The sequence below is a fragment of the Aythya marila genome (assembly GCF_965140915.1).
Source record: "Aythya marila genome assembly, chromosome: 8".
NCBI classification, from domain to species: domain Eukaryota; kingdom Metazoa; phylum Chordata; class Aves; order Anseriformes; family Anatidae; genus Aythya; species Aythya marila.
In genome coordinates this window covers 2,028,207-2,055,269 of record NC_139049.1, presented here as the reverse complement: position 1 = coordinate 2,055,269, position 27,063 = coordinate 2,028,207, and the positions used below count along the sequence as shown (strand labels likewise).

Genomic DNA, 27,063 nt, shown 5'->3' with positions numbered 1-27,063 from the left:
ACTCCTGAAGCAGCTAAGCGGGAGACTGCGTTTGGCCAAGTCCAGGCAATCTGTGCATCTGCATGTACTGGTGTCTGCGAGCTGAGAGGAATGCTGTATTAATGAATGAATGTTGCTGAATCAGAACTCTGGAACAATTTTTACGTTGGGTTAGTGTGTGGGTAGAAGCAAATGAGTAATTGACACTAAAAGTTGCAATTCCTCTTTTTCACCACCACATAAAACACAAATGCTAGAACTGTGCATGGCCAGAAAGAGGGAAGAGATTAATAAATTTGCATTCAATTCCTTTTGTGCACCACAGGTTCCAGCTGGAGTGACTAAATTGCCAGGTTACATATCTGTTCTATTCTTGATAAGTACCAGGGGAAGCTCTTCCCTCTCCTCACTTTGTTATGAAGCAATACGACAAGATGACAGCAATTGATACATCCTACTTGTCTTCATACCTCAGTATCAGTTGAAATGCCAAAAAAAAATTGTTTTCTTGCTGCTCATGACAAGAAGAATTCTATAGAGATCCTTTTGGGCTTGCTTTTTCCCTTTTTCTCCCTTTCCTCTTCTTTGTCAGAAGTCTGCTGCATACAGAGAACTGTGTGCTGCTGTGTTAGGCTGCATTAGCTCCCCAGTGGCCTTCATTCAGCGACTGTTGAAAACTTTTTGGCTGCTAGTGTATACAGGACTGGTGGTGTTTTCAACACCATCACTGAAACTCTGATTGAGACCTGCTGGTACATGGTGTCTTTCTAATGTATTCTCTGTGCAGGTGTAGAAAGAGATGTAGTTCTTTTGATACTGGGAGTTAAAAGATTTGAAAATCATCTTGAGAGGAAGCTGAAGGAGGCCTGGCATTAAATACCACTTTTGCTGTCCTCTGTGAAGTTTTCTTGTTAGCAGTAATTGCAGGGGTACGAGGTCTTCTCACAGGAGCTGGTTTACAGATATGAGGAAAGAAAGTGCTATGAATGCTTCCTCCAAGAGCAACTGAAGTAGAAAAACTGATTTCATAGTTCTCAAAAACATAAGAGAATTATTTTCAATGGGAATTGAACTCTTGCTCTGCTGTGCGGGCTAAGTCACAAAATTCCTATAGACCTTATTGATATGACCAGCCCAAGTAATTGCTTTTAGTTAGTTGAGCAAGAAATTGCAGAGCTATGACTGGAACACAGATCTGTGTTTGTCTGTAGCCTCAAACATGACAGCTTACCTCCAGTTCTTGCTGCTCTACCCTCTGTTTGCCTGTATATTGCTGCGTGTCCTCTCTCCTGGACTGTAATGGAATAGAGCTGATTGACCTGAAAGAAGCAGCTTGTTTACAAGAACCTGACTGTTGCCAACAGCTGGCTGCAGATCTAGGTCTGAGCTGCCTGGGAGTGCAGGAAATGACACACAGACCTAAAAGCTAAACTTGATCAAACAGGCAACTGGCTGAAAAAATAATTTGGACTTCATTTCTTTAGCCAAACAGTGACACGTCGATTTAAAAAAAAAAAAAAAAAAAAAAAAAGTATTGAAGTTTTCCTCTGAGGACCTGCTTCTTCTGAGTCATTCTAAGATAAGGATAAGAGACTGATGTTAAAACACAATAAGAAGTTCAAGAAAGATTGGCAACAGCCCACCCTACCGGAAAAATTGGAAGGGCGGAGGTTTGTTGTTCTGCTAATCCCATCTGTTCATGGAAATTCCTGAAATGCAGTTACAGTTTGTAAATAACCTGTCCTTTTTTTCTGTTTAATCCTCCTCAAAGATGTTAATGTCACAATTTTCTCATTTCACAAGTTAAAGCAAGGCTCCCAGGCTGCCTCCCTGTGCAGCTCAGTTGCATTACAGCCCACACTGGATGGTGAGGTCAGGCATGTGCAGCTGAAAAATGCTCTTTTTGTAGTGACTGAGCAAATAAGCAAGTTCTTTCACTGACAGCAGATCAGTCAAATTCAAATCTTAGTTTGCAAGACTCTGTCCATCGGTTGCATGTCCTCTCTTGCATTCTGTCTTTACACTGTCTAACTTGTGTTAGCAATGTAACATACATGTCCTGTCTTTGTGTCACTCTCAGTGTGTTTTAACTTTGCTGTAAAGCAAATCTCATGTTCTCAGTAATATCTGTACTGGCAGATATTTCACCCATAGGTGAAATTGTACGGTGAAAAGGCACTAGCTAAGGCCACACTGTTAATTTGTCATCTAATTTTTGAAAATTCATAATCTAGTAAGTAAACTGTCACTGTTACTGAATAGATTTAAGTGCTTATTGTGCCACTTATGGCAGAACAGCCCCTTGCAAAGAGAAAGCCTGTGCTTTCCATGCTGCCTGGACTGATGGTTTAGACTACATCTAAAAGATCAAGCAATGATGTAAAGGATGAGAAAACTGAGGGGTTGATTAGTTTAATTACTGCTGTGTGCTTAATTTTCAGGTATGTCCTGTTTTTTTTTAAGTTGTGTTATATGTTAGAACTCTTTCAGGATTTGTTACTCTACTTGTTCTCAGACTCCCTAGTGCAAATACAATATAGATTGTGTCAATATGTGGGTATACCTGTAGTGATGATAGGGACTGTACCTGTCAGATACTTTTACTAGAAATTCGTATCCCTTTTTTTGCATCGTTGTTCCTATACACAATTTGGGTGTAATTCAGCTGTGTTTTTTGTAAAAATCAGCTCCACAAGCTGAAATTCAGAACAGTCATGATAAACAAAATACACTCTTGTTCTAGACCTCTCTTCACCTGATTTTCCACAGTCACACTTGCAGTTTTGCTGGTAGGTTCTGACATCTGAAGCACTTAATGACTAACTTCTCAAGCCTGAATCCACTCTCCACAGCAACTAAATTAATTTTATTTTAATCTCATTCATCTATGTTTTTAAATACTTCTCTTTACAGGCACCATGAAGCAAGTCTCAGCTGCTAATTATAGGAGACTGGCAGATACAAAATTTTGATAATGTTCGGAATCACTTAGATGGCCTTGTTAATTGACTTAGGAAATAAATGTGTACCTGGTGTAGGCTTGGTATGTTTGTTTTGAACCAAATGTCTTGAGGACTGGAATACTCAGCAAATAATTTTTCTAAAGAAAGTTATATTTTATGCATATTTTGTCAGTTTCTTTTTCTTTGCAGTTTTTAAAAAGCATCTAGCCTAACAATATAGTGTCAATGCACAGTCCTCATTTGTCTGAATGTCTGTGTTTGTCTCAAACATGGCATACGTTTAGAGTCATTATGGTATTGTGAACTTTTTTCTATGCAGTTTGTACCAGCAAACAGATGTACAGAGGATGGGAACAGCCTCTGAGCAATTTTCAGTGCTACTTTTTATTTTATTGTCATGTATTCTGTCCATTGTAAGGCAAGTAGAACTGAATTGTAGACTTCCAAAAGTATTCCATTACGACAATACAAGTCCTAGGTAAATACATCAATTTCTGTGGAGTTATTCTGTATTTACACTGGTTTCAACTATAAACTAATTTGCTCTCTCTGGTTAAACACTAAAGATAACTTCTTTATTTTCTGTTCCATATTTAGATTAGAAGCTGAAATAAGTAGGTTGGGTGTGGTTTAATGTAAAATGGCTTTACTGAGCCTGGCTGTATGCCTGTGCACAGCGACTATGAATAATGGCTCTGGGGAAGCACTGAAGTGAAAGAATCATGACTGAAATAAAATAGTGAGGGAAATCAAGCTTGAGCAAAGGCAATTGGAGTCATCTTTTTCCAGTTAGAACAGCTGACAGCAAAACTATAACCAGGATAAACAAAAGTTATAGTGATGTGGCACATTTGATTGGTCTTGGGGAAATACTTTCAAACAAGTTAAAGCTTAACCATAAGGATGGGTTGCATGGCACGGCCTCAGGCATGCTTAGATGACAGAGAGAAAGCAAAGAAGACTCATAAGAACTTCTGCAATGGAAAGAAGAATCACTAGTGTGAAGAAAAACCTGTCTGAAGGTGAGGTGATCTAGCATAACATCAAGTGAAGGTGACTGAAGAGTTCGTGTTTCAGCTGACCACATCTTCCTGCCATTCAGGAAATATTAGCAGATGTTGATATCAAGATGTCTGTTGTTGATAAATCTGAGTTGTTCCTGCATAGTCTGAAGGTTCAATAATAATAATAATAATAATACATTATTTTTGGTTGCAGTTTGCCTATGGTGTACCCAACTTGACTCTGAAGGACATTGCTTGCAGTCAGATGCTCCTGGACCGCTTTATTATCTTCAGCAGCAGAAGAGGTCTCCCTTCGGTCCACAAGGCCATGTGTGCCCTCTCCCAGGAAAGCCTACAGAGAGTGGAAGATGCCTTGTATGCAAATGTTGATTTCTTTAAGCTATTTCAGCTGGTAAGTATTAACACAATCATCTTGCCTTATGTGGTCACTTTTGGCTGTTATTTCATTGTACTTCAGGAATTTTCTTTCTAATGCATCACCAGTGTTTTGAGAGGTCTTTGTTTATTTGCCCCCAAAAATGTGAAGTTATGGATATATAATTATTAACGTAACATCAGCAGGACCACTGGACAGTTTGGAGCATGCTTTGGGAGGTAACAGATGAAATTCACTTACAAGAGAACTAAAAGATTCAAATAAAATTTTAAAAAGTTTGTGGAATCTGGCCTTCCTAGTCTGTGTAACAGAACAGAGCTCAGGAAGACCTATCTGGACCTTGCTGAGAGATCTGAAATCCTCCCATACAACCCAACTTGTATTTGCTCCATCCAGCATGACGGCATTTTACTCTGAAGTCAAAGCCATGATGCAACTTGAATTGGGATACCCATATGTGCCTTTGTGTTTGTTTGTTGAAACAAGTTGTACTGGTTTTCATTACTCTTTCTACAGAAGCTCTTCCTTCTGTTCATTTTCATTGTTCTTCTTTGTGCTGCTCATATTTCTACTGTGTCCTTGCCATAAATTAACTGCTACTGCAACCAGAGTTCAGTATTTCCATGTGTCATGTATATATATAATATATATATATATGTAAAAAATTATATATAATAATATATATATATTATATATATATATAATGGCATAATGGTATTTTTTGTTTTTGCTCTCTGTTATTTTCCTGGTGTTTTCTAATATTCCATTTGTCTTCTGAACACAGAGCTGTTGCTTTCAGAGAACTAACTGTAAAGACTCCAAAGTCTCTTTCCATATAATAGCCCATCACTGTGTATGATGATGATGTTTTTTCCCCACGTTTGTGACTTTGCGTTTTGCAACACTGAATTTAATTTGCTGTTTGTCACCTTGTAAATAAATGTCGTGAGGTCATCACATTGACAGTTTACTGTATACAACAGGCAGCATATATGGGGAGTTGATGAAGTTAGAAAGCATTGATCAGACTTTCCTGCCACAGCACAAAACATCACAGCTCATTTAACATGGTTTTAATTCAGCTTTGAGTTACTTAGAACTGGGAACACAGGATGCCAGAAGCTTTAATTGACACACCAGCCAAATTACTGTTTGATTATTTTAGCATTGGCAGACATTTATTGAGCCTGTGTGATTTTGCCAGTCCTGATAAGAATCTGTGGTGAGTTTCTGAAAGCTTCTGATTGTTTTCCATTTCTAAAAATATACACAGATATTTTCTTATAACTGGTGCTTGCTGGAAGTAGAAGAGAGTCCTACAGTACTTCTCAGGTAAGTTTTCAGCACTGAAGGACATCCTGTGAATATGCATGCTACACTGTCCAGCTTCAGGATTAAGCTGCTAATATCATGATTTTGCTCCCATATCAAATAAAATAGAAAGAAGAGATTTGATGAAGCAGTTGTCTGTGTTTAAACAAAAATAGACTTGTGAGAAATAGGAACATAAACCTGAAACTAAACACCAGAATTGTCAAAGATGTAGGTTTATGATCTGGTCTTTTCCTACAAGGTCCGTCTGCCAAGACTTCCCCTCAGTATTGGAGGTCTGTGTGTTGGAAACACACAGTTGGATCCACAGCCTGATTCCCAGGGGTTTTAATATGTACCTAGCTGAAGAGGGAGGGTTTTCATGATTCCTTGCAAAATGATACCTCATGTCTTCAAGATCCCAGGTTATTTTCTACCCTCTTACACTGTCAATCCCTCTGTACTTCATGGTCCTCAGGCTACAGTTGTAACCAACTACATACCAGAATTTATTTTTTCAGAGCTCCTTTTGTGAGTAGGCCTCATTTTAGGATTGGCAGCTGACTGGGGATTCCAGAACTGGGCTTTCTGTTTTCTGAAGGAAACTCTTCAGTGTTCATTTGTTGTTTTTTCTTTTGTTTTTGTTTGTTTGTTTGTTTTACAACACTATCTTTAATTCTAGTGAATGTGAAAATAGTTGGATAAACGTTTTGGAGAAAGCTTTTGTTCCCCTCTGTGCTAAGGGTCAATACACATTCCTAATTATATTCTCTGATATTTAGGTCAAATGTGTGCATAGTTTGTATATAATCCCTGTTGATCCTGTCTTTTGTGTGCTCCTAGAGAACGCGAACTAACTTGAGTACAAACACAGTCCTTTTAGAACATTTCAAGACCTGGTTCATACAGAGTGCCTCCTGCAAGAAATAATACCTAAGAAAAAACACATGCAAGTTTGCCCCTATTTTTCCTTCTTTTCCTCTAGCTACAGGAAAGAGGTTCTTATTCCATATTTAGCTCAGGCTTTTCTCTGTTTTGTTTCATGTTGTTTACAATATTGTTGCTCATAGTTTCAAAAAGGCCAGGTTAGGACAAGTGCTCCAAGAATGCTGTATAATCTGTGCAGAAACTGGTTCCCTTCAAGTGAAAAGGGAAAAGTATATTTTGAAGCAGTACTTGTGTATACTTCCTGCCTCTACTGCAAGTGACAGATCAGAACATGCAAACATAAGCGTTCCATAAAAACTCTTGCTGCTGTGATTCCCTGCCAGGTGCCTACATAGTGCAGCTCTGCCTTTTACTTTTTTAACCACCAACTGACTGAAAGAAATGGCAGGGAATAAGCAGGGTGTATAGCTGCACAGTCTTGGGGAAATCTTTTCAGAAGTTTATCTAATAAATATTATGGTCTATTCACAAATCCTGCTTTTTTTTTTTTTTGCTTTTTTTTTTTTTTAATACTTGAGAAATAAATGCCTGTAAAAACCTCAGAGTGCCAACACCAAGTGCACGCATGATTCTTCAGAGAGTTCACAAAGAGGGATGCAATGATGCAAGTAGTAAGTAGCAGCATGCCATGGTGTCACCTGTTTCTTAAAAAGCTAGCAATAAATAAAGTATTAACTTCTGGCAGAAAGGCCATTTGGTCAGTCTGCAGGAGCCTGGAGAAGCAGATCTGGTTTCTGGCAGATCTAACAGACCTTAAGGACCAGTCTCCAAAATCAGGAGATCTCACAAGTACTACCAGGTATTTTACCTCCATGGCAAGCAGAGGCTTCTGAATCACAACACTTGTTCAATTGAGAAGTTAATAAGAGTCTCTGCATCTCACTGGAAACAACAACCTCTGAGAAACAACTTCTCATAAATCCCAGTTCCTGCATTGCTCCTTTATTTTTGTACCTTTCGGTATTGTAGGCTTAGATAAGCAAAACATCCCAGGCTATACTTTCAATGGCCTGTGACAGTTTCAGCCTCATATTAGTCAGACAACTTACTCAGGCAGTTACGAGAGTCTACACTATGGGTTTATGGTCCCAGAAATCTCACAAGACAGTGTTACAAATAATTCAAAGCATTTGAACTGAAGAGATGCTGGTTGGATTTTCTTCTCACTATATAAGCTGTTGTCATGTAGAAACTGTCCAAAACTCATCTGTGTTTTCTGATGTATTCACAGCTTCCCACTGTGTTGGACAGAAACTCACCAGGTGTTGATCTGAGGTCTTGGGGGAGGGTGCTGTCTAATGTCTCCCAAGCAGCACAAAAGGTAAGTGGTCTTCTAACAGATGGCATCACTTTTCTGAATAGTTTGTAGTTCTTTGTCCATTTTGTTCTTTTTATTTCCTATTATCTGCTTTATCAGAAAGGAAATAGAATTGTTTGGGAAGAACTCTTTCCTTAGAAATTCATTATTCTCTCATTACAAAATAAGTGTGGGCATAAGCACTGGCAATTATGAAGCATTTGATTTCTTCAGAACAAACGTGGGAGAACAAGAACTGAAAATCGTGCCTGTGACCAGCATAGAGGAGATGAAAGGATGAGGTTCTAACTGCATCTAGACTGTACTAGTCTGTGCACTACTGGTGACCTCTCCATAGACTTTCTTCTTTTGAGGGCTGCAATTAACAAAGTCTTGTTTTACTGCAGCTAGCCAAGAAGTCAAGTGTTCAGGACCTTTTCAAGGCTTTACGACCATTTGTACAAGATGGAAGAACTGAATCCTTAGGCCACTGGGTGAGCTCCATGTCTGATCTTTTCTGTGGCTACCCAGAAGGAGGTGGATCCAGAGTGCTTTCCTTCAACTGGTATGAAGATAACAACTACAAAGCTTTCCTGGGGATTGACTCTACAAAGAAATCCAGTTATCTCTATGATAATACAACCAGTAAGTTTTTCCATCAAACTATGACAGAGAGTGTAGACAAGTGAAGCTTATGTTAGAATACCACTATGGCTTTTATAAAATAACACTTTAAAGTAGTTAATTTGGGAAATTAGGGACAGGCGAAATAGTTTTGCTCAAATGTACTTTTTAACTGAAAGCAAAGAAGACCAGGAATTGAGAACTGACAGAAACACACATTAACTTTCACTATGAAGGCATAAACATCATCATCATTATTTTCTAATATATGCTACTGATATCAGGAAGAACTAAATACTTCTGGAAAAAAGTTCAGGAAACTCTATGGTGCATCATTCTTGATTTACTTTTCTCCAAGGCAAATTTATTTGGAAGTCTCTTGATTGTTGGCCTGGAGTGTAGCAATATTTAAAACTCTCCTTTTAAATAACACTTAATGTGATGGATGGTGGCTGGTTTTCTTTTCCTGCGTAAAAGTACATATATTTTGTTTCAATAATGTTCTACACGTTAATTAAATCTTACGTACAAAGTAATGCCATTTATAACTTTAAAATATTTTTGCTTTGATTTCTTCACTTACCTCCTTGCTATTGTAATAGAAATGTTCTTCTTTTCTACCATTCATTATTTTATATCCATATTATGTCCTTTTTATTCGCTGTTTAGTTTATCTCTGTATTGAGGCCACCAGCAATTTCGTTATGCTAACGTTCGTATCGTAGCTGATATTAGATTTGTGTGTCCCTTCTGCCATGATGGATATAATTGTGTGCTTGCAAAGTACAGATGAGTGCTTTGCCTGTGAAGGGGATTGTAGATTTCACTTTTTGTGTTGTACTTGGCTCTACATATGTCTGAACCTCCATGAGACCTGGAGAAGACCCAGTACTCCCCTTCCTCTATCTGGGGAACAAAATAGTAGAATACTTTACAAGTAACTAATCCATGGTAAGATAGAAATGCTTACATGAAAATGCTTAGTTCTAAGTTATTGTAGGATCAAGTTCTCAACTCCTCCAGAGAGTTTTGAACTATAAAATCTACTACAGTCTTTTCCATCTTTTCAGACATACTTCTACGTTGCAAAATGTGCTTAACCCATTCAGATTGAAAATGCTTTAAACGGTCCATGTCATTAGTAAAAAGTCCTGCAGGATGTTATGTGTGGTAAGATTTAAGGAGGGTTGCTTAAGGATTTGTCTGTCTTTCTGTCTTTAGCACCCTTTTGTAATGCATTGATCCAAAACTTGGAATCAAACCCTTTAACCAAAATAGCCTGGAGTGCTGTGAAGCCCCTGCTGATGGGAAAAATTCTCTTTGCTCCTGATTCACCGTCTGTACGGCAAATCCTAAAAAACGTAAGAAATTCTGAAATATAAATATGTGTATTTCTGAAAAAAAAAAAAGTAAACAAATGCATTCTAAGAAACATCCTTTGAAGACCAGCAACCCACCTATGTCAAACTAATCAGATTTTCTCATTGGAAGTCCTGCTCTGGTGATCATCAGAGGAGGGATAGTTAGTCTTCATTTACAGAAACAGAAGACAGATCTTCACTAATTCATCCTGCCTTGGTCCACACTGCAAGCTTTTTCTAGCTGAAGTAGCATTTTTGTTGGCATGTTCCCATGTTTACACTAGCAAAAATAGTAATGTTCATATGTATTTTACAGATGTAGGAACATTAGCAGCTCTGTGCCAGGAAGGATTTTAATGGTGCTGCTATGAGGTTAGGATAGACTCATGGAGACCTGACACTGAGAGATTACAAGCAATAGCAACATAGTGGTTTAGTAATATATACATTGAAAGAATAAATATTTTTGACTTCATGAATTAGGATGCTGGATTGATATTAGTGTATAAGATGTCATACTTCTGCTATCTCAAAACTGTTGCATATGTGGTGCAAAGAAAAGAAAGCCAGAAAAGAGACAAAATGGCAAAAAGTTGCTTCGGGTTCTGTGAAAACTTCTTGGCCTGAAAACACTTTCTCAGTGTTGAATTGCAGTTTCATCTTCCTTTCTGGAAGTGAACTCTGTTGAACTGTCTTGAGACTAGATGTTGAGAGTAAGTGAATGGACAGTGATGAGGTAGGTAAAACCCAGGTCATATGTGAACTTGATTTAACTTCTTAGATTCATTTCACCCAACTTCAGGCATTCTTTAGGGCAGGCTTCATCTACAGTCAGTGGAGGGAGATAATCAAGGGAAAGAAGAGAGGAGGAAATCATTCTACCTAAAACCTGAGTAGTTAAACGAATTGTAGTTAACAGGGGCTAATTTGGGCTCTCGTTTTTCTCGTTACACAAACAAAAGAATTGTATCCAAAATGACTTTGATTCCAGTTGGATTTTAAAAGTTTCTTTTTTGAGGAATATTAATATTTCTGGCATTTAAGCAAGTTTATTAAGTACTGAAGGTAAAAATTACAACATTCATAAGTTATAAGTTTCACTGTCACTGAATGCTTGGATTATAAATTCTGTGTGTTTGTCTCCCTAGCATTCTAAACATTCTTTCCTGTTGTTTTGTTCCTCAGGCAAACTCCACTTTTGAGGAACTTGAACGCCTCAGACTGTTGACCAAAGCTTGGGAAGAAGTAGGACCACAGTTGTGGTACTTCTTTCAAAACAGCCTGCAAATGAATATGATCCGTGTATGTTATAACCTAGCAGAGAGCCTCAGTAAGAGTGGCCTTTCACCATCCTATACTTTAATTAAGAAGCTAATTATTTTTGAAGGTCTGGCTGGAAGCACAGCCTTTGCGGCAAGGAATTTGTAGCTTTTAAAGTTGTTGGACTGGTTATTGAGCTTGTTTTGAAGGATAGTCTTATATGCATTTCAAAGAGTTTGTGACAGAACCTCAGATCTGGACACTCTCTTCAGTCTGCTAATGATTTCTTAATAAAGACAGCAATCACCACTTGGCCTCTGCAAAATGTCCTGGAAGAACAGCAGAAGAACCAACTTGATTTTCTAGGGTTCTACATAGACAAAGAAGGCAGTAGAACCATGTTTTTTCTGAAGCCAGCAATTTATCGACTTAGGAAATTACTTAGTTCCTCTTCCCTTAGATCTGACTCTGGATGCAAGTATTGTTTGTGGTTGGAGTTTTTATAGAAGTTCATACTGGAGAAAACATTTATTTTGCCATACTTATTTCTTTTAAATTTGACATTTATTACATTTATCCTCTTGCTCATGTGGAAAAAATATGCAATAGTCAAGGATAAATTTCTTTTCATTTAGTCTTCAATTCTCACCTGTTCAGCTGTGCAATTACCCATCTATAAAATTCCTTCCTTAACATACCCTTTTGTACTACTTTGTAGCTCAGAAAGAGCTGTGGAAATGGAAAACTTTCTGGTGAAACACAGCATGTGAAGAGAATAATTGTAGTGAAGCTGTTCTGATGTATTTCCACAGGACTCTCTGAAGCACCCTACAGTGAGGGACTTCTTGAACAGACAGATGGGTGCTGAAGGCTTAACTGCTGAACACATTATCAACTTTCTCCACAATGGGTCTCCAGGGACCAGGGAGAAGGGAATGGTGGACTTTGACTGGCGGAACATCTTCAGTGTTGTAGACCAAGCTCTGCGTTTGCTCAGTCAGTATCTGGAGGTAAGGTCAGCCCTTCCACTGCTGAGAATATCCTGAAGCACAGTAGGCAGTATGTGGGGTCTGTGGCAATAGACGAGAAAGTTGAAAGTATAAGGCTTCTTCATTTGTTTCAAATTTCATTTCAATGCTAACAAAATGTTTTAAAATAATACGGTAGAACAAGAACACATATATTTTTTATTCTGAAAAAGCTTACATTTGACAATTCCTAAATCATATCATATCATAGAATGGCTCAGGTCAGAAGGGGCCTTAAATATCATCTCGTTCCAACCCCCCTACCATGGGCAGGGACATCTCCCACTAGATCAGGTTGCCCAGGGCCTCATCCAACCTGGTCTCGCACACCTCCAGGGATGGGGCATCCACAGCCTCTCTGGGCAACCTGCTCCAGTGCTTCACTACCCTCTTCCTGCTACCTCTCACATTCAAAATGTTGATTGAATGTCTGAACACATTTTGATACTAAGAAGCAGGAAGTGAATTTTTCCTTGAAGAAAAAAATATATATATTTTTTGTATTTGATAACTGACAGACCACTAATTTCAAAATGACCATCATCAGAGAAGCTAATATTTTTTTGGAAATTTCAATGTCAGGATTTTGAACACCTGATCAAAAATACATCAAAACCAATAGAAAACTTCTACTTGTTCTGTAGCCTCTTCTGACAAGATGTCTCTCTCTTTCCTGGAATCTGTGCGCTCATTTTCTAGGAGTGCTATGTTTTTACTGGGGCTCTCTGAAGATTTTTGAAAGTCATGATGCAGAAAGTGACATGAAGTTTAAGTATGTAAATAGGAAATGCTAAAAACGTAGATGAAAATATAAAGGCATTCAAAAAGTACTTTGGAAGATACTTTTTATGAGATTATTCTGGGATGAATGATCTAACTTACTGATAAGTTCATCAGACACAGATTAATAAATCCAGTGCAAAAAAAAGATTATATTTTTAGAGGGCCAGACAAACCACTACATCCATTTATTCCCAGAGCCAGGTAAGTGACACAAGGAATTATTTTTCATCTTACATCTTTTTGACTGCAGGTAAAGATGTGTTGGGAACTGGACCTGATATGGTCTGCATTCCTGCTGAGTTAGATAAATGAAATGCTGCCTCCTCTTTGTAAATTTACAAGCCCGGACAAAACTAGCGGGTTCTGCAGTGCTGCAGATTAACTCTGAGAGTTTAAAAACCTGTTGCATTTATAAGTAATATTACTACCTGTGGACTCTGTATTTAGTACTTCCCACCTGAGGTTCAGAGTCTTTACAGAGATTAATTATATTGCACAGCATCTCTGGAAGAAGAGTAGTTATTTAATGGTTGAATATGCTGAGCCTAAAGTTTACAGAGAAAATTGGTACTAATTGTAGGTAACAGGAGCAAGCCTAGCTCTCCTGATTTTGGTCCAGTTCAGATTAAAAAACTATCTGTCCTCTGCAAGAAGGCAGAAACTAAAGGTTTATCTGCCTTCTTATAGCTATTACAACAGGGAGCAATAAGACTTATGCACAAAGCTCTGCTATTTCTGATGATGTTAGCAGAATTATTTCTTACTCAAGCTGGGTGACATTGCTTTGCTGCAGATCAGTGGTAGAACGTGGCCAGTATCAGGGCAGTTGTTATACCTGGTAATAGATCTTAGGGTCCTAAAGTTCTTCGTAATAAGTTAATTATTTTAAGTCTGTTGTTTACACTGAGTTGCTACCATTTGAGAATGTTCTCACACTGTGCCAAGCACAATGGGAACAAACAGCTCCTTTTCAAGGATACCCTACTCCTCACCATAGTATACAATGAAGGAGGTGTGCTGCCAGCAGCTGTCTTTGGAAACTCCAGATTTCTGTGGTGCAGCTGAGAATCCCACAAGTTATGAAGTAGCTGCTTATCCTCACCACACCAAGAATTCCTGTTACTCCCTTTGGTTACCTTAGGCCACGGAGCAGCTAAACCTAAACACCTCTTTTACTTCTATTTTCATATTCCAACCCTCTTCTTGGTATTTTAGTTTTGGTTTTCTGATCTTCTTGGGGCCATTTTTAATTACTAAATAATTACTGGGATAAGATGTGAAATAAATTTCAGTAAGTGGAAGATGACTTAATTTTGACATAGTAATATTTCTGAAGGCACAAGTTGTGTTGCAATTCACTGAGAAAAAAAAGCCTAGGTAGAGTATACAGCATTTGTTTTGAATTCAATTAATGTTAAGCTAAAGAATTCTAATGTTTGGCTAGTAGACTACAATATAAAATCTCTTTCCACTTCCAAACAGGCTCAATTATTGCACCATTGGTGTGTTAGCCTGTGTTCTTATACAGGCTTTAATTTCCTTCTGCTCTCAAGGAAAACCATAAGCACTTGTGTTTCCTCTTTTGAATCCATGCTACTTCCTTTATTGAACACCTGGGTAAAGCCTATACTGTTCCTCAGCATCGTTGAGACACTGTATTCTGCAGTGAAAATCTAGACAAGATCACTTGCAGGTGGTAAAAGTTTCTTGAACAAAATTCCAGGCCACTTCATCACAAAGAAATAGCTAATAGTCCATCAGACACTGCAAAGACACAGTAATGACAGTACGAAGACGAAGTCACATGGCAGGACTAACAAAACTGAGTACCAGAATTCAGTTTAATATGTGGCATAAACATATAAAAACAAAACACCACCACCAACAAAAACTATAGACACCAGTCTAATTTGAATTTTGCTCTGCAATACAAACCAGAAAGTTTTTTTTCTGCCTTATTTTGCTTTCTGATAGGAAATTCTATGCAGTTCAATCCTATAAAGCAAACTAGAAGAACCAACATTTACAAAATGGGATGCTGTGTCACAAAGCTACAAAACAATTTTGTCAGCTTAAGCATTGTTTTGTTCTTTTGCCAGTTGAAATATGTATTTCCACTATAGATACCATTAAACAGTGATACTTCAACTTCTAAACAACAAAATGTGTTTTATCACAGGGAAGAGTTAAACAAAGGAGTCTTTAGGACGTCTGTAAAATAACAAGTTGCCTTTATGAGTCCTTTGGTGTACAATAATTTTTGGTTATTGACCTGCAAGAGGTGATCAAGAAGATTAGATCAAATATTTAAGATCAAATAAGCTAGCGTCATGGCATTTTATGAAGGAAGACAATTGAATATATATCTTCTCAGTCCATTAGGGAGTTAAGTACTACTCTCTGGTAATGTCTTGCTGATTCCGAAGGGAAGAAGATGAAGATACAAACCTAAGCTTGCAATTTTACAGATAAACAATGATAGAATTTGTAGTTTACAATCTTTCTTCACACAGGTTTATTGCCAGTTTGAGATTAAGAGATTCCATTTTGATGCTAAATCTAATTATTTTTCTGATTTTTTTGTACACCCTTGCAGTGAAATGGCAACTACTTCAGATGAGCCTATCTTCCTCTTTTGTTGTCAGCCACCGATGTTTTCTTTAATGCATATCTTTTGCTAACTTACTCTAGTGCAATTGTTCTCTTTGTGATTATCTGTAGTGCTTGATGTTGGATAAATTTGAAGGTTATCATGATGAAACCCAGCTGACTCATCAAGCCCTTCACCTGCTAGAGGAAAACAAATTCTGGGCTGGTGTGGTTTTTCCAGATATAGAGCCTATAGCAAGCAGTCTTCCACCACATGTGAAATACAAGATCCGGATGGACATAGATGCAGTGGAGAAAACAAACAAAATCAAAGACAGGTAGGTGATGGTTCCTTCTCAGTTCTTGCCTGCCATGTTTTGAATAGGAGACATAAAGGGACACTAGAACCTGCCCTGGATACATGCATGAAACCCAATTGCATTTAGCAGTATTTGAGATGTAATGCAGAGCAGAATCCATCTCCAGATAGCAAGCACCAGTGGTATCGCTCTGTACTGGGTCTGGCTCCTGTGACAATTAGGCCAGGCAGTGGGTAGATGCATGGATACGTGGCAGAGGAAATGGCTCTGCTCAGGCTCTGTTCAGTAACCTGCCCCAAGTTTTCAGTTGGCTCTATTACTGGGAGAGGTGAACAAGGAGGTCCCACATAGGTTGTGACCCAGCTCTCCTCTACCTGGCCAGCAGAATTTCTCTGCTGTTTCTCCTCAACTTCCCCTTCACGTGGACTCACTTCTTAAAGGGTTAACAGAAATGATTTCTCAGGGTTGTATATATAAAGGAATATAATAGTGAATATAATAGTGTCTGATGGTTGCAACCCCACTGTTCCAGTTCAGTCTCCAAGGATACTGTATTACAAATACAGATATTTCTATTCTAGAACAGTAACTCTGATACACAATTACTTTATACATGTTTTTGGCCAAAACTGCTATTCTGCATAAATGTAGAAAAAAAATAAAGGAAACAGAAGAACCTTCCAGGTCATGAACTTTCTCAAGCAAGTCAAGCAGACTATTGGTCTGATAGACCAAAATCTATCAGGAAGGGGCAACTCCAGACAGTGCCCATACAATTTCAGTAGTTAATTTTTTTTTTTTTTTTCTTAAAGTCACTGTTTACCCAAATGATTTCCACGTGAATTTTCTTTTTAGGTACTGGGATCCTGGTCCAAGAGCCGATCCCGTGGATGATTTACGTTACATATGGGGAGGCTTTGCATATCTCCAAGACATGATTGAGCATGGGATTATAAAGACCCAGACCAACACTGAAGTGCCAATAGGAATTTATCTGCAGCAAATGCCATATCCATGTTTTGTGGATGATGTGTGAGTAAGAGTAGTTAATTTTTTAAATTCTGATTAATACTTGTTTTTATCTAACTCTAGCACTGAGCTTCATGCTCTAATATATGACCAGTACCGGTAGGAAAACTGAACATAGAGCACTAACCTGTGTTATAACCGAGACTGCCTCCTTCAGTTAGCCATGTGGAACCCACAAAAGTATTGTAAGGCTATTTCCCCTAATTATATCTCTAAAACCTACCTTTATTTATATCAAAAGTACTGTTTCTTCAAGAAAAATTGAACAAACACTGCTTGTCCCGGTGGAATTGGTGCCTCTCTTTCTGTCATTGTATGTTCTGAAGAATCCAACAACCCAATCTCTTCAAGTATATTACCAAACCCTAACCCTAGACTTATTCATATCTAGATATAACAATACCCACAGCAGTAGTTTTTGTTCCTTGAAGATATTCAGCTTTCTACAGGCCTTGCAGAATCTCAAGACACTTTAGGCTCTTGAAACTTTCTTTCCAGAATCCTAACCACATCCGTAAGTATTTACCTGTTTATAACTAAATCACAGGTACCTACAGTAAAGCTGGTTGTATGGCATTGGTTTCTGTTAACATCAGTCCTTCTCCTTTCCTTGAAAGTGCTACAGTTTTCAGCAATTATCTGATCTTACCTAACCTTCTTTTTCCCTAATTCCCATCCATGGATTTTTGTTGAGACTGACTGGTTTTGTCTTAAATCTCATATAACTCCAGTGAAGGATTCCAATAATTTCTTTCCTTGGTGAAGAACAGAATAAAAAAGCTAAAGGAGAAAGAATTTTTTTGCTCTGTAATGAAAGAAAGAGGGAAGGCAGGGGAGGCATGGGAAGGGAGAAGAGAGAAAGAGCACCTCCTGGCCGTGGAGATTTCATGACTACGTGGGCCTTGGAGCATCTGTGGTTGCTATGACCTTCATTAGCACTGCCTCAACAAGCACATGTGCTCCACATTTTATGAAGTGCTGCCACTTCTGCATTCACAGTGTGCCTGTTCCAATGCTGCAATCTGTGCTGTTGCAACTGTCTTGGTATAAATTTCACTTAAAAAAAAAACAAAAAAAAAACAGGTTATAGAAATCATTAAACAGTTCTGTCTGTATGTTCTGTGCAGGGAAATGCTAGTACTTCAGATAAATGCAGACTGCAGACGCATGATTTAACCTGTCATTACTTGTTAGCCTGACAAAAAGTTGCCCTAGCAATCCTTCTGTTTATGTCCTCCCCACTGTGTAGGGCAGAAACCTCACATATGTAAAAGTTCTCTGAAGCTTGCAGCAGCCATACATATTTTGGGGCTGATATCCAGTGACACTCTCTGCAGAGAGCCTACTTAAGTGAAGCAAATACATCCTCATGTTGAGCATGTATGCTGCAGTGTGCATGGTCTAGTGCTGGGTTGCATGGGTCCACCAACAGGGAAAACCTATTGTGCCCAAGGCCATTCCACAAAAACATGGCTTTATTTCAGGAGGTCAAGTTGCTCTGTGGGAATTGTTGGTGGAAAAAAATGACAATTTTCCAATTTGTTCAGACCATGAAGTAGCTATGATAATATATGGCAAAAATGTAGTTCTGTAGAGCTCAGTTTTGGAAACCTGAATGATTTTTGCTCCTTTTAGTTTTTAGTAACTCTAAGCTCTTGACCTTTAAGGCCAATCAAGTCCACTTGGGCTTCAAGGTAATTTCATTGAAATTGTGACACCTGGGAGCATAAAAAGACAGCAACACCCCTAAATCATTAGTATAAGCATATGTCTTAAAGGTTTTTTTTGTTTGTTTGTTTTGTTTTTGTTTTTGTACACCATAGTAAAAACATTGTGGCAATTCACTGTGAAGAGAGACGTATTTTTGTGCCCCACTGCATGTTGTGTACCTTTTAGCATCTCTTAGGACCTCTTTGTAAAACATGAAATGACATTTATCTATCTCATGGAAGTGAAGCAACAATTTATTCATTAGTACTTAGGTTGCTTGTGAAGTTCACTAGTAACATATTATTAAAATTTAGACTGAGAATTTCCAGTCCCATGTTTAATGTATGCATTCTTCCCCACTCCTGTTCCTTTTCATTTTTGCTTTTTATCTTAATATTTCTCGGCTTTACCTAAATATCATTCATCATCTCTTCTTGCTTTGGTAGCTTTATGATCACCCTAAACCGCTCCTTTCCCATCTTCATGGTGCTAGCTTGGATATATTCCGTTTCCATGACTGTGAAAAGTATAGTGCTGGAAAAGGAAATGCGTCTGAAGGAGGCAATGAAGAACAGGGGCATCACCAATGGGGTAATTTGGTGCACTTGGTTCCTAGACAGCTTCATCATGATGGCTGTGAGCACATTCCTCCTCACAGCACTAATTATGGTAAGAATGACTGCAGGAAAGACAGTAGAAACTCCCAAACTCCCTGTTGTGTTGGCGTTGGTGACACCAGTTTGGGTAGGTATAGGAGCTATTCGTAGGGAACAGCTGGTGGCTTGTTCTGATCACAACACATAGCAGACACATTCTTGTAAGCAGACCTCATGACAGCATGAGCACTTAGCAGAGACCGAAAGATAAATTCACCAGTAAGATTTATTGTGAGAGCTCCCACAGAACAATCCGTCAAGCCAATTATTCCATGTATTGTATTTCCTACAGACAAAGGTCCCAATAAATATTAATCATTGCTTTAAATAGAAGGGGTCATAATATGAGGAGTCTTAATCTTAAATTCACCATGTGGGATTCATTTATAATACTCAGTGCTTGCCTACTTAGAATTTATGACACTATTGCAATGCAAAAAGAGACAGAACAGCCTCAACATTTCCCTCCCTGACTGAAAACACAAAAGTATCTTTTGCTTCTGTGGCTCAGAATTGCTGTTATTTTTGTCATATTTTAGAGCAATTTGGTTCTTGTCTTTGAGGCCCACCTCCTACCTCTTTCCCCTGAGAAAGTGTCTCCTGGCTGCTCTATTCAGTTGCATAAATCTGTAACATTTTGATGGGCAAGAATGCCCTTCCATCTTTTCTAATGTGGGAAGCTGTTGTTGGTATAAATGTGTAGTTATAATTGAATCCACTCTATCTAATCAGCCAGCCCTGATGTTTTAGTTCTTTGCAGTTTCATTATAGCTTGGGTAGATAGAGAAACCTTCCTTCATTTGCTATGCTGGTTTAATTAAAAATCAGGATGTAGTTAATACCAGAGAGGAATGTGTTTATACCTATAATTCACTTCCCTTCCTGAATTTCACTATGTCAGTGGGATGCAAATTTATAAATACATTCTTGTAAGAGACTGTATCCCTGTTGATAAAGAAATCAGTCTCACAGGCCCACTGGTATAGTACAACAATGTTGAGACTAATTTATAGCCTTGTAGAGTTATTCTGAACCTTTTGTAAGGCTTGAAACAATGTTGAGACTAATAAATAGGTCTCAGCTTTTTTTTAGAATAAAAAATCAGCAGCAGTCCATGCTCTTTTTGAGAGGGCATGTTCAATCTACAAAAGCTCTAAAGGAAGAAAAGTCAGAAGTTCGTCCAGAGGGTTCTTTAGTACACAATTAGTTCAGAGAAACTGCAGTTGGATTCCTCAGCTATGATAGCCTTCTGGAATTTGAATATCATTTAGGGGTGGAAAGAAGTACTTTGTAATTTTCCTGTTACATTTTTTTAAGATGCATTTTGTCAGGCTTCCTTACATCATCTTTCTTACATATGAGCAAGTGGACTGAGGAGAAGATACAATGAAAAATTCTTATGACAGTTCAGATAGTTTTATTTAAAATGTGTGAATTTCCATGCAGGCACATCTTGCTTAGACACATTTGCATATAAAGACAAGGACATAATGTGTTTTCAATCAGTTATGAACTTAGCTCAGCTATCAAATACAAATATGAACGTTGCAGCCTGTGGTACTGACCTGTAGTCATAATTCAAAAGCAGGGATAAAGTTAAATAAAGGATTTGTTTTTGTAATGACTTCAAGTAGTGAAACATTACTCTTGGGCAAGATAGATGTATTGGGTAAGAAAGACTGGCTTATTGCTTATCAGAGGTTACGTGTCAATGGCAATTCTGACCTTTTCTGCTAGTTCAAAATGTGACAGTACTTCTAATTCATCTGTTTTTCTTTTGCCTACAGTGCGGCCAAGTCCTACATTATAGCAGTCCACTTCTCTTCTTCCTATTCCTACTGACCTTCACTACAGCTACTATAATGCAGTGCTTCTTGTTCAGCACCTTCTTCTCCAAAGCAAATCTGGCAGCTGCCTGCAGTGGAGTCCTGTACTTCACCTTGTACCTGCCTCACATTGTCTGCTTTGTCTGGCAAGACCGCATGACTGTTAATCTGAAGACCTTAGCAGTAAGCCTTTCACTCATTATATGGTATTTTGGGGTTCATATTGAAGAAGCCCTTCTTGCTATCCATGTGTGAGTAACAAAGAACTGCACACCTCCTTGCCTTCGCTTTTTTGATTCAGAGAGACACACCTCTGAAACACTTAGAGATTGCAAGTGGATAAGCCTTTATAAGGAAATGAGTAGAGTTGGCCCATGACAGGTTATGATTTGAGAAGGAAAAAAGATTGCTTTTTGGAAATTGTACACAGTTTAGCATAAAGATAACTCTCTTCTCACCCTGAAGTGAAGGAGAGGGGACCAATGTCAGACTTTGCTAGCCAGAAGCCATGAATGCGTTTCTCTGCTCCTAGTATGTTTGGTCTTACATTTGTTGTTCAAAGGTTGGCCTGACAAACAGCTAATTACAAGAGTTACAGGGGAGTTGTGCATGTGGAGAGGGGTCTGAATTAAAATTAACATTTTTAGGATGAGTAATTGAACAATGAACGATTGCTGAAAACCAAACATTTTTTACTTAGCACACTGTGATAATGCCTCACTGGAAGTTGCTGTCAGGATCCTTCTTGTCTGTCATTCCTGGCTGAACTATGTGTCCTGTTAAACAGCACCATGCCCTTTCTTTATGTGTCTTTGCAGAGCAACGTTGAAGACAGCTTTTGGGTGCTGTGTTGGTTTATTAGTTTGTTGTGTGAAAAAACAGTAGCAGACATGGCAGGGAAGGGGATGGTTGCAGATTTCCTTATCCCGAGCATCTGGTATACTTTGTCTTGTTACTCACACACTGTCCCTGCCCCATACACTCAGATATTTTGTTTCTCCAATACAGGCAAAGTGTACACTGCAAACCTCTAGATGAATATATAGTATTTTCTGAACAGAGACATTTATAGAAAAAAATAAAGTATTTGAAGGATTTTTTGTTGCTAAATAAAGTGGGGCCAAGGTTGAATTCAGTCTGTTTTGGCTTGGAATGTAATTGCTTGGAATTGTCACCATTCAGAGCATTAGACATTCCAGTCTGATATAAAAGTGAAAGCACTTTTCCTGATTATTTTTTAGGCATTATTGAGTTTTGAAGTCCAGTCCCCAAAGGTATTTGTGTGGGTTTTTTTGTTTGTTTGTTTTTGTTTTTTGCTTGCTTTAGAAAATGTCTCTCTGTCTGAGTTCATGATATTTTTTCTTTATTCCAGAGTTTGCTTTCTCAAGTAGCTTTTGGTTTTGGTACAGAATACTTGTCGCGCTATGAAGAACAAGGCCTTGGCCTACAGTGGGGTAACATCAGAACCAGTCCTTTGGAAGGAGATGAATATAGTTTTCTGTTTTCCATTAAAATGATGCTTTTTGATGCTTTTCTGTATGGAATACTTTCTTGGTACCTTGATAATGTTTTTCCAGGTATGTCAATTTCTTATTCATATGAAGTAGTGGTAATTGTTGTAAGTTACATTAGTCTAGTCAGTCTCTGATTATTTCTCTGTCAAAACCAGAGTATGTGACATGACTGTGAGTCTTACCCATTATGGCACCATGGGTTTATTAAGGACTTCCACTTTTTTCCTTTTTTTTCCTTTCTCCAATTTTAGTTCTGACAATAATGGCAATGAAGGAAAGAAAAAGAAAGGTGGTATACTTTCTGGTCCTGTACTTGTCTGTACACAGCACTTACTGATAGTCCAAAACAATATATGTATTTTTTTTAATTGTTTCATATGTATTTGAGGATATTTTGCTTCCATAATTGTTAAATGACCTTAATTCTGCTTTGTTTGTGTCCCTTTCAAAGTGAGCTATGCTACACCAAATTAATACCATTTTGGTTTTTAAGAAATGTGTCCTCCCAAAGAAGTTTAACAGAAATTATCTTATTTACTTTCAAAGCTGATATGCAGTAACTTTCATAAAAGTCACTTTTTGGACATGCCTGTGCTGCATCCCTGTTTATTTAAACAAGGGTAGACAATGTATTATTTCCACAAACAATGCAAGAATTAAACAACAGGAGAGAGTTTCTTTGCTCATGTTTCCAAGTCTATTTTTTTTTTAGCCAGCACTTTACACAAAAGTAATATTTCTCAGAGATTCTATTCAGCATGTTCAATTCCACTCACCGTTTGTTCTGAGTGTCTCCTTGGCTTTCTACTTCTCTGTTTCGCTGAAATTTCTCATAGCATTTCTCTCTTAAACATATGTAGGCCTAGCAAATCAATGCTGTAGTATTTGAACTTACTATTTGAGTTCCTTGGATAATCCCTTGAATCATATGGTTCAGCTCCTGCTCAAGTTTTCTCTGCAAGAAACCACCCATTGGCACACTGCTCTTTTGGCTATTTAAGCATTCTGCTCCATAATGGAGTTCACTTGGCTTTTTGCATTCATCCTGAATGAGAAGCAGTTGTTTTAGCTACCAGCTTCAAAGGGATATAATCCAGTCTGTAACAAGTGCAAGGCAAACTGTTTATGAATTCAGACAGGGCGTTTTTGTGCATAATGGGAGTACAAGTGGTTGCCTGACATAAAGGATATTTTTGTTAAGTCAAAAATAAGCAGACACTTTCACAAAGTGTTTTTCAATGCAGAAAAACTGACCATCTATCAGTGAGCATCACAAATTTCCATTGCTTATCACTATGCACTATCCACTTGCAAATCAGTATAAACCAAGAAAACAGTATGGACTGTCACTGACTCAAGTCTGGTCCAACAAGAATGGATAATGTTATCATACTTTCTTTTTTCAAAACAGAGTTAGCCTGTGACCAAAAAAGGCCCATTTCTGTTTAAGAAAAGATCTGCTTTTTTCCTGGTCTCATTTTTCGTGGAAGGCTATGTGCTAAAAGAACAGCTAGAGTCTCTTTTCTCATTGCAAGTTGAGAGTTCAGGCCCAATGCCTCAACTGTCAAGTAGTCATTTAAAGAAAATTATTGAGTGAGGCTGGGATCCCATCTTAAGCAATCAGGATGTTCCTTGGCAGCTGCTGGTTTGTTGGTTGGTTTCATTGTCCCCAGGTAGAGAGTAGCTTCACTCTGTAATTAAACCACATTCTACTTAAGAAAATTTAAGGTAAATCAGATTATATTTTCTGAATATTTTACTTCTGGGCTAATAATAATAATAATTGCAAACAAAATTTGTTCTGATAGGTGGTTGGTGGGCAGTTTGACCTCTGATATGTAACAATATGACTACTAAGGCAACTGCAAGTGTTTGTAATTACAGTTCAGACTGTGTCTAGATTAATTTGTGCCCACTGAGGAATGTGGTTATAAAGTACATGTACACCTTCTTATTTTTCTTCTAGGGGACTATGGGCTACCACAGCCTTGGTATTTCCCTTTGCAGGAATCTTACTGGTTTGGCTCTAGAAACCCAAAAGCTGAAAAAACAGCAACTATTGATGGTGAGTTCTTTCAAAACTTTGATATTTAGAAATAACTTCAAAACCACTGATCTGCTTAGAGGTGACTGCGTAACATTTTCATTACATGAGCTGCTGCAAAGATTAGGGACAGACATATACTGGGAATCTCAGCAGGTGCCTTTGAACTTGGAGTGGCCTGCTATTATTAGAGTTGCTAGAAGTGAGTCACTGTTCCATCTTAGAGCCTTTAAATCATGGGTTAACAAGCACCATCAAACTCCCACTCTCTAACACCTTTTGAGACATTCAAGGAGTTCTTATTGCACAACACGGCATTCATAAAATGAGTCAAAATGAGATACAGTGTTGTTCTTATTTACACTGAGGATCCCCTTTTCTAAAGGCCTTTCCCCTTTCTGAACCTAATTCTTTTCTAATTCAGACTAATTTAACTGTTTCCTTTGGGTTTGTAAGCAAGATCAAAATTGATGACACCTTTGGACTGACTTGAGTAAGTGCAGAAATCTTGCTTTTGCATAATTTTGTCTGTGTATTGATAGTAGTGTAGTTAGGCACATCATGTGGGTGATTGTATTTAAATTGGAATTAATGCATAATGATGATTAATGTCTGGAGTAGAGGCTTGCTGAAGGTAGTGTTTTGAAACCTGACTTAGTTTTACAAGTAACAGCAAAACCAATCAAAATGACAGATAAAGAAATCATTTCTTCAGTCTGTTTATTACCACCCTTACCCTTCATCAGCTCAGACTGCTGACAAGGCAGTCTCATTTCAGGATGATGCTTTTAGACCAGAAGGGAGTTAATCCTTTCTGTGAACATGCTGAATAATACATCCACTGCTCACATCTTTTGATCAGGAAAGAGGAAGCTATAACATTGTTTTCTTTGAAGAGGCTTTGTCTTATGGTGCATTCTGAAAGAATGAGCAGGTTTTCCTTTAGGCTAGCTGTGAGAGTATTCAGAATGTTAGAGGCATGTCTAAATATTATGGAGCCTGTTAATCTGCTTTTGCTTTGCAATTGCTACCCAGCCAATTGAAATGTGTGTAGGAAGGAGGAGGAAAGAGCCAAAGGAGGACTTGGAATATGTTTATAGATGAATGAGGAATTCCTGAAGGCACAGATAAGATGTCAGTCACTACATCTCAGTGACTTTCTTTGGAATTTGGGCACCAGAGCTCCTTTGAGTATCTCAGATTTGGAGCACACTTGCTTATAGAATTTTGACATATTCTAGTTACTTAGTTTAACCTAAATTTAGTAAAAACAAAATCAATTTTCTGGTTATCTTAATGGCTCCTAAGTTCTGTGTTCTTTAATGTATTTCCAGTACAAGGGGGACACATGATTTTTTAGGTGTGAAAATGCCAAAACATTCAGTTGCTCAGGTAGGTCATCAACAGAAAAGCCAATGGCTTCTGCTTTTTGCTAGCTTATTGCTAGCTTTTAATAGTATTTTTCGTGTTGCTTAGATAAAACATTTTGCTTAAGTGAAACCAAGAGTTTATTTTGTGAGTGAATTTATATCAGATATCTGAGCTGATCTAATAGTTCACTGTTGAGAAAAAAAGGCACAAATTTTCAGTCCTTTCTGTAGCTGAGGTCTGTTGAGGCTAGCCTGGGTACCTGGTTGGGTTATAAGGTAGATCCTTCTTGGAAGCCAAGTACATGAAGGACAAGGTGATAAGAAATAACAAGCATGAATGTACTGAGAGCAAATCATGCCTAACCAATTTGATTTTCTTCTGTAATGAGATGACTGGATCACTGGACAAGAGGAGAGTGTTGGATGCCATCTAACTTGTCTTTAGCAAGGCCTTACAGCATTCTGTAGTATTCTGATAGCCAAATTAGTGAGATACAGGTTGCCTGAGTGAACAACAAAGGGGTTGAAAACTGACTAGACTGTTTGGAATGTGATCAATAGCACAAAGCCTTAATAGGAACCAGTTATTAGTGACATCCTTGGTACTAACATTGGGGTCAATACTGTATAATTTCTTTGAGAATTTGAGTGATGGAATAGAGTGCACCCCGAGCAAGTTTGTGGAAGATAACAGATTGGAGGGAACAGTGGGGTGCAAGACAACTGTTCAGGTGGGCCATGACAGGCTATAGAAATGACTTTACAGAAATCGTACAGAGTTCAAAAAAAGTAAATAATACTTTTATATATGCATAATACTGTATCTGGGATGGAGTAACCCCATGTGACAGTACAGACAGTCCACCACCTGCCTGGTAGGCAGCTTTGTAGGAAAGGCCTGGTGGACAGCATGTTGATCATGAGCTGTCATGATCATGATCAAGTGTGCTCATGTAGCCAAGAAGACCAACTGCATCCCGAACTATATTAGCAAGAGTGTAGCCAGACATTCAGGTGTAGTGATCCTTCCATTCTAGTCAGCTCTTGTGA

General features: G+C 38.1%; 1 protein-coding gene across 1 annotated transcript in view; it reads left to right on the top strand.

The window, feature by feature from the left end:
* ABCA4 (ATP binding cassette subfamily A member 4) overlaps positions 1–27,063 on the top strand; it is a gene marked incomplete at its 5' end in the record, with an annotated part of 70,425 nt that overhangs the window by 11,263 nt on the left and 32,099 nt on the right. Inside the window, 12 exons of the mRNA XM_082766246.1 lie at positions 4,161–4,358; positions 7,834–7,923; positions 8,307–8,544; positions 9,745–9,884; positions 11,070–11,186; positions 11,957–12,154; positions 15,677–15,882; positions 16,720–16,896; positions 19,050–19,272; positions 21,047–21,268; positions 22,458–22,662; positions 24,566–24,664. Of these exons, the coding sequence (XP_082622372.1) occupies positions 4,161–4,358; positions 7,834–7,923; positions 8,307–8,544; positions 9,745–9,884; positions 11,070–11,186; positions 11,957–12,154; positions 15,677–15,882; positions 16,720–16,896; positions 19,050–19,272; positions 21,047–21,268; positions 22,458–22,662; positions 24,566–24,664 (2,113 nt within the window). The remainder of the gene's footprint in view (positions 1–4,160; positions 4,359–7,833; positions 7,924–8,306; positions 8,545–9,744; positions 9,885–11,069; positions 11,187–11,956; positions 12,155–15,676; positions 15,883–16,719; positions 16,897–19,049; positions 19,273–21,046; positions 21,269–22,457; positions 22,663–24,565; positions 24,665–27,063) is intronic.